This window comes from Dendropsophus ebraccatus, chromosome 8, assembly GCF_027789765.1.
Source record: "Dendropsophus ebraccatus isolate aDenEbr1 chromosome 8, aDenEbr1.pat, whole genome shotgun sequence".
NCBI lineage: Eukaryota > Metazoa > Chordata > Amphibia > Anura > Hylidae > Dendropsophus > Dendropsophus ebraccatus.
Genome location: NC_091461.1, coordinates 95,289,700 through 95,303,385, shown reverse-complemented (window position 1 = coordinate 95,303,385; position 13,686 = coordinate 95,289,700). Strand labels below are relative to the sequence as shown.

Here is a 13,686-nt window from a genome sequence, read left to right as displayed (position 1 = left end):
TATAAATGAAGGTAAATGTACATACAAAAAAATACCCAGTTGGATAAGTTCCATAGTTAAACTTCCCAAATAGTAGGAGCCTCTAGTATAAACTGAAGACTGAATTGTCAGATGACAGGTCTAGCATGAGTGTTATATGGTTGGCTCAGGTAGCTGACACCCCTACAGCTACTATGGCCGTAGCTTTACCCGGAGATACAAGATAGGCCTTTTTTTGCTACACTGCCATTAGGGCCTCCTGCCATGTTTCTCCTTTTCTTTATTATTCCCTCCCCTACATTCCCCATGATGTGGTTGGGGTTGAGTTCTGTACAAAATTAGTCTCCTTCCCCCACTGGCAGCTGAAAATACAGTTCCCTTGCACACCCCCTGCAGAAGCATGGCAGGTTACAAAAGCAATGCCTATTGGCTGCTGTGCAGTGATCAAAGGATGGCAGCAGAGGAGAGTGACTGAGCATGTGTGTCCTCCAGTAAGTGGACGCGCACATTACTATACTCTCTGAACACCAGGGGGCCCCATACTATATAATAAAATGTCAACTCTTCACAGTATCTTTTTTTATCATGAAAATGCCAAACTGTTGATTTATTCTATAATCTTTACAATGAATACATTATGACGGGAGAACAAAAGTCAATACAAAACAGAAATCCCTTTTTTGCATTGTGTGCGGCATATCACAGACTAGTTTGCTGCCAGAAATCTAGGTGCGTACAGGCACTTTATTGGGAACTTTGTGCCCTTTTACCCCATTTCCTGCAATGACTGATCATGATTTGTATCACTATCAGTACCTCATGATCTGACGGAGCATCCTTTATAGTATTCATAGTTCCCATTAGAGACTTGTCAATCACGTAAAAAAAATAAAAATTACATAATGATCCTAATAGTCCCGTCTTATCTAGCATCTGCTCAGTATACACAGCCGAGGGGGCAATTACCATGTGTGTGAACACGTTCATAGAATAATCTCTCTACAGCTGTCAGTCTCCAGTCAGGTCTAAGACATAAACTAATACAGCAAAACTCAATCTTCCTGCACATATGGTGACTAGATCCAGATTAGATAAATCATCCTTATAACTTACCCAGCTTGGAGGCACCCTCTGGCGGGTATTCAGGAAACTGCCCCTCGGAAGGGACGCTGACTGTTCTTCGGAGGCTCCGACTTTTGGTGGATTCTGGAGTTGAGTCCTGTACAGAGTCACCGGACATCTACAAGAAAATGAGGGACAGGGCTCAGGATGACTATGTACAGTAACAAGTGCTGCTAATCTCCTCGCAGCTATAACAGATAAGTCAGCCCCCACTTGATCTCTTTATCCTGCGTGTGATTACAAGGCTAGGAGAAGAGCGCTCGGGCTCATCCGTGACTGACGCACGCCCTCTACAGGACACTGCCAGGTACTGACGCTGGTGCTGTATTGTTAACTGATTTGACACCTTGTAAAACAAGTCTGTGGAGATAGTAATAGGAATGGAATAAAAAAGGAAGGTATTTACAACATTCCACCCATCTGTAGCCCTGCCCGTAACTTGTGTAAATTATCAACCAGTAAAAGTCATGTTGACTCTATGATAAGTGACATCTATATACCGCTGGCATGGATTATATACATTTACATCACATAAAAACAGTAATACACACTACATGGAACAAAACATAGTGTGAATTTATATTGTGCAAAGCCGATCATATACCTGACTGTTGTGAACATCTCACGTGAGGCTATTGTGTATGTCATGGGTATCAAGATACTATGGTAGTGCTGAATTGACTGCACCTGACCTTGTCAGGAAGTGAACGTGTCTAGGAGTATGTGCACACAGCATATAGATTTCTGCTTGGAAGAATATGCAGCGGAAATTTCTGAAGGTAGCCATGGCTGTCTGAAGCTATGCTCTGGAACACATAAGAGATGGGGAGCTATGCTGGGGACCAGAACTAAGATGGGGTGCCAAAATGGGGAGCATGAATGAGATGGGAGCCATGATTCAGACTAGGAGTAGGATGGGAAGCCATGCATAGAAGAAGAACAGAGGTTGGGGGACAAGCAATAAGGTCGGGAGCCATGTTAGGAGACAAGAAATAAGGTGGGGGCACACTGGGGACCAGTAATGATTTGGGGGGCAAGCTGGGGACCAGGAATGAGGCGGGGAGCCAATGATGGGGACCAGGAATGAGGTGTGCAGCCATGTTGGGGACCAGGAATGAGGTGGGGAACCAATGCTGGGGACCAGGAATGAGGTGAGGAATCATGCTAGGGACCAGGAATGAGGTAGGGAACCATGCTAGGGACCAGGAATGAGGTAAAGAACCATGCTAGGGACCAGGAATGAGGTAGGGAGCCATGTTGGGGACCAGAAATGAGGTAGGGAGCCATGTTGGGGGCGAGGAATAAGGTGGGGAGCCATGCTGGGGACAAGTAATAAGATGAGAAGTCACGTTGGGGGACACAGAATGAGGTGGGGAGCCATACTGGGGACCAGGAATGTGGCCCAGGGTTGCGGCTGTCTTTAGGGTGCCTTCACATGTACCGTATTGCTGCGTATTTAACGCTGCGTGTTTAATGCAATTTTTACATGCGAGTTTTGATTTTCACATGAAAATCATGTGAAAATGAAAACTCGCATGTAAAAATCACAACAAACACGCAGCGATAAAAACGCAGCGTTAAATACGCACCAATCCGGTACGTGTGAAGCTACCCTTAAAAGGATAATAATGTATACAATAAATGGGAGGCTGCTGTATGCTATTCAGCAGAATCCGTTTCCCACATTTCCCTTCTAAAAAATACACACTGCACATACACCTTTTTGCTGTGTTGACTACTCTTTTGCATACAGCGAAATTGAAAGTACTGAAAACCACCTATGACATGTAGGCAAAGACACATCTGCATATGTAACACGATGTAAACCGAAAACTATGTTATCATATATATATATATATCAGTATACTTCGTCACTACTATGACTTACATTTTAAATGCAGCCATATAGCACAGTGTGCACCCAGCCTTATATAATAATATAAACATAGCTATGTATTAGTAGTAGTATTGAGTAAACCTGTCAAAATCTTCGGGTTCAGCAACATTCTCCAAACCCAACTGCTCAGAGTTTGATTCCCTGAGGCTGCAGAAGTCGGATGCCTCCCTAGGGAGTCCTGGAAAACATGGCTACATGCATCCAACCTCTGCAGCCTGCGGGGAATCCAATGCTGAGCGCTTGGGTTCGGATAACGTTGCAGAAACATTTTTACAGGTTTGCTCAACACTAATCAGTAGGCTTGGAAGTACAAAGAATATGTGAGTATCCACTTTCCACAATGAAGGACTTGAGGTGACTACTCTCAACACTATCCAGCAGCTTTGGGATGAACGGGAACACAATGAGACGCAGTAAAAGTACAATTCCCATTATGCTTGGGCAGCCAAAGCTTTAGCTGTCTGGGCATGATAGTAGTAGTTTTGCAACAGCTGGAGGCCGCAAGCTTGACACCTGTGGTCTAGGAGATAGCTGTCAATCGCAGCTATGATTGACAGCTTTGGCTTTATATCAGGACAGCGCTATAGCCATCAGTCATAGCTGAATGGATCCTGGGACGCTCTCAATAAAGAGAGATCAGAAAGCCCGCCTCCTGGACACTTGCCGAAGTGGCACCATGACTCGATTATGCCAGTTTCATGACCAAAACACCTCCCTCCCCGACCTTGGTATTGGGAGGACTCTATACTACTGAGACTCCTTTTTATCTAGTGTCACTACCTGGCAGTCTCCTTTCAAAAGAAGCAACACTTGATTTTCCAAGAATTTTCATCATAGTCATGGCAATTACCGAAGCAACATTTGATTTTCAAAGAATTTTCTATGCAGTCGTGGCGATAACTAAAGGCCTATTATGAAAACTAGGATACATTATCCATTTCTCTTTGGAGTTCCCATTATGGTCAATGTAAATGTATTCATGTATTATTCAGATTTTATTTACTGCAATGTAATTTTGTATAGTTGATGCTCTGTATTGGATGCTTGTAGAGGATAATACGTGTCACTAACAAGACAAAAGAAGGTGAAATGACTCAGTCCCACCATGATGCCGCCACGCAGCTATTTATTACTGGTTTAAACGCTAGGTAACAATTAGACATACGGAGAGAGAAAGAACATAGGCATTATGTGCCAGAGCCATGGGAGCCGTCATGCTTAGTGACTGTGGCAGTATAGAAGCCATGCCGTGCCCGGGATGCTGGATGCCTCCTCTGCCCATCCCGCCATCACTCCTATAAATATCAGCCTGAAGTATAGGCTTGATCCTGGATGACTTTCTCCAGGTGCGGCCAGGAGAGGAGACGCACGCTGATGGATATATCTGCAGGCTGTGTACTGTGCCAATCACTTGCTTCGAGAGGAGAGCGCACCATTGTAATTACACAGCGAGAGAGAGTGACCCTCGTGCCAGTTCTGGGAGCAAACAGCAACAGGAAAACAATTTTTTTGGCAGGAGGGTGCGGATTCTGGAGGGCTCCCTTCTGTGTGTTTATCATTAGAGTGCTGAGTAATCTGTTCAGCCATTGCTGACGCTCCATTGTAAAGCGGCTGATGGGGCTCAGAGGTGGAATTTGCTGAATCTGGATGCGGGGAAGACTGACAGACTTGCACAGGTGTCGAGCGGAACGCTTTTGATGGCATGTGTGAATACGGTCGTAAATTTCACGACTATTCAAGTCAATTGGTGTCTAATGTTCCGGATATCTCAGTATTTGGAAAACTTGAAAAAAGAAGCGGCAATGATACAACGCTATGATGTGTCCCTGTTGTTTGATATGTCAAAGCAAGTCTGAACACCCAGACCTGAAAAACCATTAGAATGAGCAGGGAGAAGCTCACTGCAACTCCAGATACAGAAGACAGTCCCATAAACTTGTATGGAGCATGTCTTTTGCAACTCGATGGAGACTGAAGGGAGCCAGGGAGTGAAGCACACAGCTGAGTGCTTCTTATGGCTTGTTCTAATGATCCTGGCTTTTGGCAGGTCTCCATTTTGTTAAATGACTGGAACATTTTGGTTTGACCCCCAGCAATGTGTCATGCTCAGGCGATATCCCAGCCTCTTGAATGTTTCCATGTGCTTGCCCCTCCTTCTCTATACTATCAGCCACAGCAGTACATGGTACTGTAGTGTTGTAGTGCAAAGCAGCAATACCTTGCACTTCTGCTATCAACAGTACAGCAATGCAAACATTGAAGAGGATGCAGCCCCTTCAAAGAGCTGATTTGCACTTGGTCCAGGAGGTGGACCACCATCAATCTAATACTGGAGGAGAAGCTAGCAATCCTAAAAGATATAGTAGGGAGAAGAGTACAAGTGGTCCATAGCCAACAGAATATCCGTGCAGATTTAGGCCGGGTTCACACTACTTAAAAAACAGCCGTAATTCATAAAACCGGCCGTAAATTGCCGTATTCACAAATAATTCACAAATAACGGCTAGTTTTATGAATTACGGCCTTGCTTTCTGTTACCACTATTTGGCACAAATCAGGGCATCATGACATAATCTATCCTGAACTATGAACACCACGCTAGTGTTGCCATAGTTACAGTGGGATGTGGGGCCCAGGCTTACTGAACAGCCCCAGGCCTATGGTAAAGTTAATCCACCCCCGGCCCCGTGCTTCTATAGAGTATTTGCACAAGTCAACCGGTATAATATACCGTAGCACCAGAAAAGTGAATGTTACTCAAGGGTTAATACTTCCCCAGTTCTCTCCCTCCTGTTGGCTGTAAACACTCTAATGGACAGAAGATGTATTCCACCTAGTAACAGGGTTAAATGATTTGTTCCAGCGCTCCCCGCCGACCCTGGCTGAGGCACCCGCAGTAAATACACATGGGCGACATGCACAGCACCTTAATAGGATCATTAGACGGTGCTGGCGAGCCAAAGGGGACGCACCACAAACTAAGAAGTCAGCGTGAAGCCCATATAAACACCACAGCTGACAGCAAATAATAATACACCGCGCACAGGGGTCACCGCCAGTAATGAGGCCTGTCACCGGAACAAATGTGTCACCGGCCGCCAAGAGGTGACAGGGCTTTCTCTGGGCTCCATTACAACGTGGCACCGAGGTGTAAATCACTGTGTATACAGCTGAGCGCAAACATCACCATTACACCCCAAACCCACAGCGACAATGTTATCATAGAAATGGTCCCATATAATATTCTTGTAGCATCTATTACCTGAGAGCTTCATCTCAATACAATGTGTCCATAAAACACTCACCCAATGACCAACACGTGACCACTGGCTATGTCTTATAGAAAAACAGGATGAGTAAACTGCAGCCTCAGGAGCGGATGGTGACGGATCCGACAGGCTGGTGACAGCTGTTCAATCAATGGTCTTAGTGAAGGAGGTGACCACCCCGGTCAGCATCTGACACTTTATACCCGGGCAGCGCTGGGTTCATTTTCTAGTATATATATATATATATATATATATATATATATATATATATGCACCACCAATTCAGTCAGTGAGTCCGAGTGCCAGCAGGATCGTATCTGACCAGGATCTGTTTAACTATAAAAAATGAATTTCCCGCAGCACTTCTTTAGTGAAAAAATATTGAAAAAGGCGGTGGAGATCGCCGGAACGTCGCATCATATCTTTATTATTTTGCTGTGCTGCACCAATGTTTTTCGACTGTTAATGAAATAAACACCTGAAGATTTTTTCACTAAAGAAGAAGTGCTGCGGGAAATTCATTATATATATATATATATATATATATATATATATACATATACATATACACACACACAGCTAGCACAACCAATCTGGCGATCGTCATTGCAACCCCTTAAATTCATCACTGTCAAGCGCACAGCCCATTTACACAGCGATGTGCAGACGATTGATGATTTTACTGGACACATCTGATCAGCCAATGAATGAGAATTTTTTTTGTTAGCCATGTAAGTTTTCTGTGAATTCAGTGCAGCCGCAGAAAACCCTGTCAGTTCACACAATGGAGCGTGCGGCTCCGGCTGCACACACCATTGCAAAGCAGTGGGGAATTCGGATGTGGGTGTGCACGGATGCGCCCGCATCCAAATTCAATGGCAGTAAAGATCAACCGGCTGGTGATGATCTTTTCTGATAGCAGCCACTCCGTGACCCGGCCGGGTCACAGATCGGCCGATGTCATGTGTGTGTGAGTGGGAACATGGCCTTATAATCAATCTGGAACAAGGTGTGTAGTCATCTGGAAGGACCCCCACGGCTGCTTCCCATCCCACTTAGCTTAAAGGGGTTAACCAGCGAAAATCTTTTTTTTTTACTTCTATTTAAAAAAATCTCAAGTATTCCCATACTTATCAGCTGATGTATGCCATGCAGGAAATGTTTTATTTTCAGTCTGACAGATTGCTATCTGCTGCCATCTCTGGCCGAGACAGGAACTCTGTCTCGGTTTTCTATGAATTCCCATAGAAAACCTCTCCTGCTCTGGACAATTCCTGTCTCGGCCAGAGATGTCAGCAGAGAGCACTGTGTCAGACTGAAAATAAAACAATAATTCCTGCAGGACATACAGCAGCTAATAAGTATGGGAAGACTTGAGATTTTTTAATAGAAGTAAATTACAAATCTATATAACTTTCTGATATCAGTTGATTTGAAAGAAAAAGATTTTCACTGGACAACCCCTTTAACAACTGCTGTGTGTTCTGCAGGAAATGTTTTCTTTCCACTATGGCACAGTGCTCTCTGCTGCCACCTCTGTCCAAGACAGGAACTCTCCAGAGTAGTAGCAAATCCCCATAGAAAACCTCTCCTGCTCTGGACAGTTCCTGTCTCGGACAGAGATGTCTGCAGATAGCACTGCGTCATACTGGAAAGAATACACCTCTTCATGCAGGACATACAGCAGCTGATAAGTACTGGAAGAATTGAGATTTTTAAATAGAAGTAAATTACAAATCTATATAACTTTCTGAAACCGGTTGATTTGAAAGAAAAATATTTTCCGCTGGACGACCCCTTTAAAGGTCTATACTAAGTCAAAATAACATATGCCCCCATTCACAAGGATTAGTGTCAAGCTGCATGGGATCCAAGCACTGTGACCCCATTATTGTAAGTGGGGCAGCGACACCCAAATGTGCACTACCTATTTATTTGTCATCTATGGTGTTATTGAAAATAGATAAGTGGTGGACTTGTCCATCTCTGGCAGCTCTATAGATAGTGAACGCTTCAATGGAACTGAGCTGCTAAACCACACCCAAACAGTGGACAAGAGTGGTGCTGTTTCTGGAAGAAAGTGGCCAAGTTTTGCTAAGCTTGGATAAAATCATGATCTAATATATGTACAGATCAGTAACAGAATCTATAGTCTTCCCTTAGCTGTTACTCCAGGCCTGCTCAGTTAGCACTCGAGAGCTATGGACTATACAGTCCCTCTTTGTTGGTAGAAATCGGTGCCTCCAGTTTGTTTTCTTTAGCCATCCAGATGCTGTGACTAATGAATGCCCCCTATGGCAAGTTGCCACATGTCCTCTAAATATCGCCTTACGCTCCCATGTATGCATTTTAATATGTGGAGCGTAGGTGAGGACTAATGAGCCCCATATCAGGTTTCTGTGCCAACAGCGCAGCGCCTCGTCTAGACTTCATCTACCCTAATTATACCAGAGCTGAGGAGATATGGGATATGTCAGCCGCTACATGTATTACTGTTATTATGTCTATTCTATTGCGTTTTAGAAAAAAATGATCTAATAAAAGAACAGTTGGGCCCTGTGTTACTACAGGGGTGACTTACTATGTAGCCGCATTCTATAAACTCATTGAATTAAAAGCTAAAAAAAAAAAAAAAAAAATTTTCTTTATTTGCTGGCATATTCAGGTATAGAACATAAAAGCAATAGCTCAATATAGTTCTGCACTTACATAGTCACTAGCTCCACGAACATTGGTCAGGACTACAGGGAAAAGATGGCTAGTCTTATGCTGTGTTTACACGTAACGATTATCGTGTGAATTTGCGTGATAACTATCGAATTCGAACGAAAATCGTACGTGTAACCGCAGCGAACGATCAAACAACGAGTGAGAAATCGTTCATTTTGATCTTTGAACATGTTCTCAAACCCCCGTTGATTGTTCGCAAAAAATTTGCAGATCGTATCGTACTTTTACCAGCAGATGGCAGACAATTTAAAGTGGAGACGGATGGGAGAGCTTCACAGCCAGAGGACGGGATACCGGATCACACAGCAGCACAGAAGATATGTGGGCACTGCTTGTGTGATCTGAAAACTGACAGCACGGATATATCCATGCTGTTAATGTCACTTTTCTATGTATGTGTTTTAATAAAGATATATATATATATATATATATATATATATATATATATATATATATATATATATATATATATATATATATAGTTAGTATGTGTGTGTCATTGTGTATATGCATCTGCATGTAAAAACAAAAAAATGTGTGTATGCGTGTGAATGTATGTACATATGCGTGAGTCACAGCATGTCTACTGGTGCAAATAAAGTAAAATATCTGCCTGTGTCACAGTGTGTTTGTGAATGTGTGTGTGTACGAATATAGACATATATGTGTCTGTGTCACAACTGCTTTTTCATGATAAAAATGCATTTTTCAGCTAATAAACCCAATTACAAAGTTTCTTAAAGTCCTCTGTACTGTAAACATTTTTTTAAATGACAGTGACACTTTAAATACTTCATGAAGCCATGGCTGCATTGTTATGTGGCCAGCTAGACTGACAAGAGGAAAAAAAACAAAAAAACGTGAACTTCTATTTGTCCATCGTGTCCAAACAACATCTCCGTTCAGCTCTCTGCAAGTCATTGTAAAGACTTTTTAGAAACATAGCAAAAGGTAAGGAAAAAGGAGGTAATAAAGCAGCTATGGCCAATCTGTAGCTTTATGAAATGAGCTGTACAGTAATAGTATGGGAATAGTGCGGAGCGCCCACCCGCTGCCTCCCGTAAGCGCTTCCACATAATTATGTTACTTCCAGGACATTAACAAGGTGTGAATAGATGTAATTACACGTTCCATGTGGGACGAGGGAGAAAATAAAGAAAGGACGGCCCTCCTGGCCGCTGCTGGAGGCAAGCCTGGGGTCTCCATACTGATGTGTAACTACAACCACTTGGTGACATCTCGTGCTCGCATTCATTCTGTGCACTGCGGCCTCACCTCGTCCTCCCGGTTCAGGAGCACCAGCTGGCTTTCCGTCAGGATGCAGTACTTCCTCTCCCATGTGGTGCTCTCAGTGTAAGGTGACTGGCCACATGACAGCCTGTGAGTGGGGGGTCCCTTCACATCTACAAAACACAAGGGGCAGAGAAACATCAACATAAGTTCCAGCAATTATTTAAAAAAAAAAAAAAAAAAGTAACTTCCTATTGTAATACATTGGCAAAGTTTACTGCTGGAAAGCGAGGAAATACATAGCGTAAAATCTGGAGTATGCTGTATATAAAAAGTACCTAGAGTCATTGAGCTCTCTGCATTCACCTCTCCCCCAGCTGCAAGCACGCCTCCTTTCTGATCCCTGCTGTTGCATTAGATGTCAGTTGTCAGGAAGCAGGCGTGCTTGCAGCAGGGGGAAAAGTGAATGCAGGAAGCTTGCCTTGAGCTGCTGTGTAACACCTCAATGACTCCAGGTAGTTCAAAGATGCCATTCAAAAGTACAATAAAATGGTTCCATAAAAGCAAGCCCTCATAAGGAGGTCTTATAAGTAGGAAAAACTAAAATGATGTGCAACAATAAGGGGATACCCCGACATAAGAGTACCACAAAAACATTAGATATGACATCATAGTGATCACATGGTGTCTCTGGGCCAATTTCATCAACATGTGTTAAAAATCTTGAGACCTGAAAGTAATCGGGTAATATTTTCATGTACAGAAACTGTGGGGTGGGCACCAGAATCCAATCCACTAGTGGGCCTGCACCACCGCAGTCCAATACTGCACAGGTATGTATTATAGAACTGTACATGCAAGTCCTACAAGATGGTGTAAAGCCCACACCAAAGCTTTCATCTTTTTATTCAATCAACTTCACTCCTGAGGTGATATGATGCAGATTGAATGGGAGTAAATGGCATTGCACCAGGTGAGGACTGGTGCCATCTCATGAAAGAAGATGTTAGTAACAGCGCCACCTTTTCCATGTCCTATGATTGTATACTGAAAGTATCCAAATCCAGGCTATTCTGTACCATAGGAAAGAAATCACTTCTCAGAATTTCCCAGTAAGCCCTGCAGTCTACAAATGGCCACTAGATGGCAGCCTTCACTTGACAAGAATTCTCCAGGAAAAAAAAAAATGCAAAAGCTGATAACATTAAAAATTATTCCCCATTACGTGTATGAAGCATGAAGGTCCGGGAAGACCTATGCAGCAACAATACCCATAAAATACCATTACGGTACAACAAGAACTTACTTAGCAGTAGTGCTGAGAACACATGAAATCCGGTATAGGCAAAAAGGGTGCATTGGGCATTCACATAAGTTAACACACTAAGAGGCAGCAGGGGTACTAGAGGGGCAGAAGAATGAATAGACCGGCTGCATTGTGCATCATCATGCCATTCACAATGAGAGATATAAGGCAGCATCACAGATGACTAAGAATAAGTGACGTCTCTGGGGGTGCAGCTACCATGGTGGTCATGTGCGGGGTTCATACACCCAAGAGGAACAATGGTATGGTAAACCAGCTACTTTCTACTAAGGTGCCAGGATTTTTAAGGTTGGAACCAGAGGTCTCATCTTTGGTCACTTTGGGGGTTACAATGGCTCCCATGGGCACTGTGAATATATATGGGGCTCCATTGCTGTAAAGGCTAATACAAGAATATTGGGAACAGGACCAAAGCTCACACCTCCAATACATCCCCTACAATAGTTAGGTGGAGCGGCAGGGGTGCCAGCTGGCATGATAGTTTTGCAACAGCTGGATGGCTGCAAGTTTAAAAGGGTTATCCAGCGCTACAAAAACATGGCCACTTTCCCCCTACTGTTGTCTCCAGTTTGGGTGGGGTTTTGAAACTCACTTCCATTGAAGTAAATGGAGCTTAATTGCAAACCGCACTTAAGTGGCCATGTTTTTGTAGCGCTGGATAACCCCTTTAAAGGGTTTATCCAGTGCTACAAAAACATGGCCACTTTCTTTCAGAGACAACACGACTCTTGTCTCCAGTTCAGGTGCGGTTTGCAATTAAGCTCCATTCACTTCAATGGAACTGAGCAGCAAAACCTGCACCCAAACTGGAGACAAGAGTGGGGCTGTCTCTGGAAGAAAGTGGCCATGTATTTGTAGCACTGGATAACCCCTTTAACACCTGTGATTTAGAGCCCCGTCCTATTGGTCTCCTTTCCAGTGCATGAGCATATAAGTTATAAGTTATTTCTTCCCCCCCCCCCCCATTAGAAAAAGAAGAAGAATATATCTATATTTTTGATCAATTTCCTGATCAGCACAGACAGTAATAATCCACTTCATGCTGAGTAACGGCAGAGTCATACACCTATGGGCATAACCATCCACAGATGTACGTAGACCGCTGACCAGAACCCCTCCCAGCCGGGCCGGGCCTACGGCCACAGATTTCTCACCAGGTCATACATATCCAGACACTTACAGCTCCAAGTATTACAGAGATCTGGGAAGGAAATGAGTAAGTCTATGAGGAGAAGATTTATTACAGCCCAAAGGGAGATGGATTTTTTCCCAGAACAGTCAAATAAACTCTTTCCTATGGCATCAAAGTGACGAGAAGGAATCGCATGCTACTGTGTGGCTGATGGCTCGCCAACGGACACTGTGACCCCATATAAACATGTCACCTTACAAGGGGGTACCACACTGCCAAACCTTTTGTCATGTCTCAAGTTTTAAAGTGACAGCGCCCATTTTAATCCATAAATCTGCTTAGCTGCAGAATCACTGCACATTTTTTGCCATAGATCTGCACAGCATTGGAGTAACACTCAGCATGCTCTGAGACCTATGAATAACAAGTATATAGATCCCTATGTATATACCAGCGCTGTGGATACTTCAAGTGTCCGTCATCTCCTCCTCACATATTTAGCGGACTCCACAATCCCAAAAACGTTTATTAACAAATCGATCCCCCTTTATGTTCCGTCCATAGAAAATGCCGCCTCCTCCTCCGTCACCCTGAATTGAAGTGAAAGCAGCCAAGCAATGAGGTGCCGCTGAGATCTTGGGAAGCGGAGCCTTATTCAGCAAATCTCCCACAATTTGGCGGAGTCTTAATAGATGGAGCCACACTGCACACACATAAGGGCGGCACACAATGCCACAATACAGCTTTATGGGAGAAAAGGAACCATTCATTTTCTTTAACTTTTCACAAACGCGAAAAATCCCCCCCTTAAAGTGTCACACAATGGGGCATTGACCAAAACGGGGTCATCCCTGCTCCTTACAGGACCAGAGGTCAGCCAGCTTCTGTTCACATGGTAATGGGGATAAGGGGCACCTCCTCTGCCCGGTATAATGGAGGAGAGACATGACGCTGCCCAGTGTTCCCAGGCACTGCCTAGATGGGAGGGATAGCAATATCC

General features: G+C 43.8%; 1 protein-coding gene across 3 annotated transcripts in view; it reads right to left on the bottom strand.

The window, feature by feature from the left end:
- RASAL2 (RAS protein activator like 2) overlaps window positions 1-13,686 on the bottom strand; it is a 239,370-nt gene that overhangs the window by 124,039 nt on the left and 101,645 nt on the right. For all 3 annotated transcript variants that reach the window (XM_069981110.1, XM_069981111.1, XM_069981112.1), the window contains exons 2-3: window positions 10,273-10,400; window positions 1,093-1,219 (exon numbers count right to left, since the gene is read on the bottom strand). In XM_069981110.1, coding sequence (XP_069837211.1) covers window positions 1,093-1,219; window positions 10,273-10,400 — 255 coding nt within the window. The remainder of the gene's footprint in view (window positions 1-1,092; window positions 1,220-10,272; window positions 10,401-13,686) is intronic.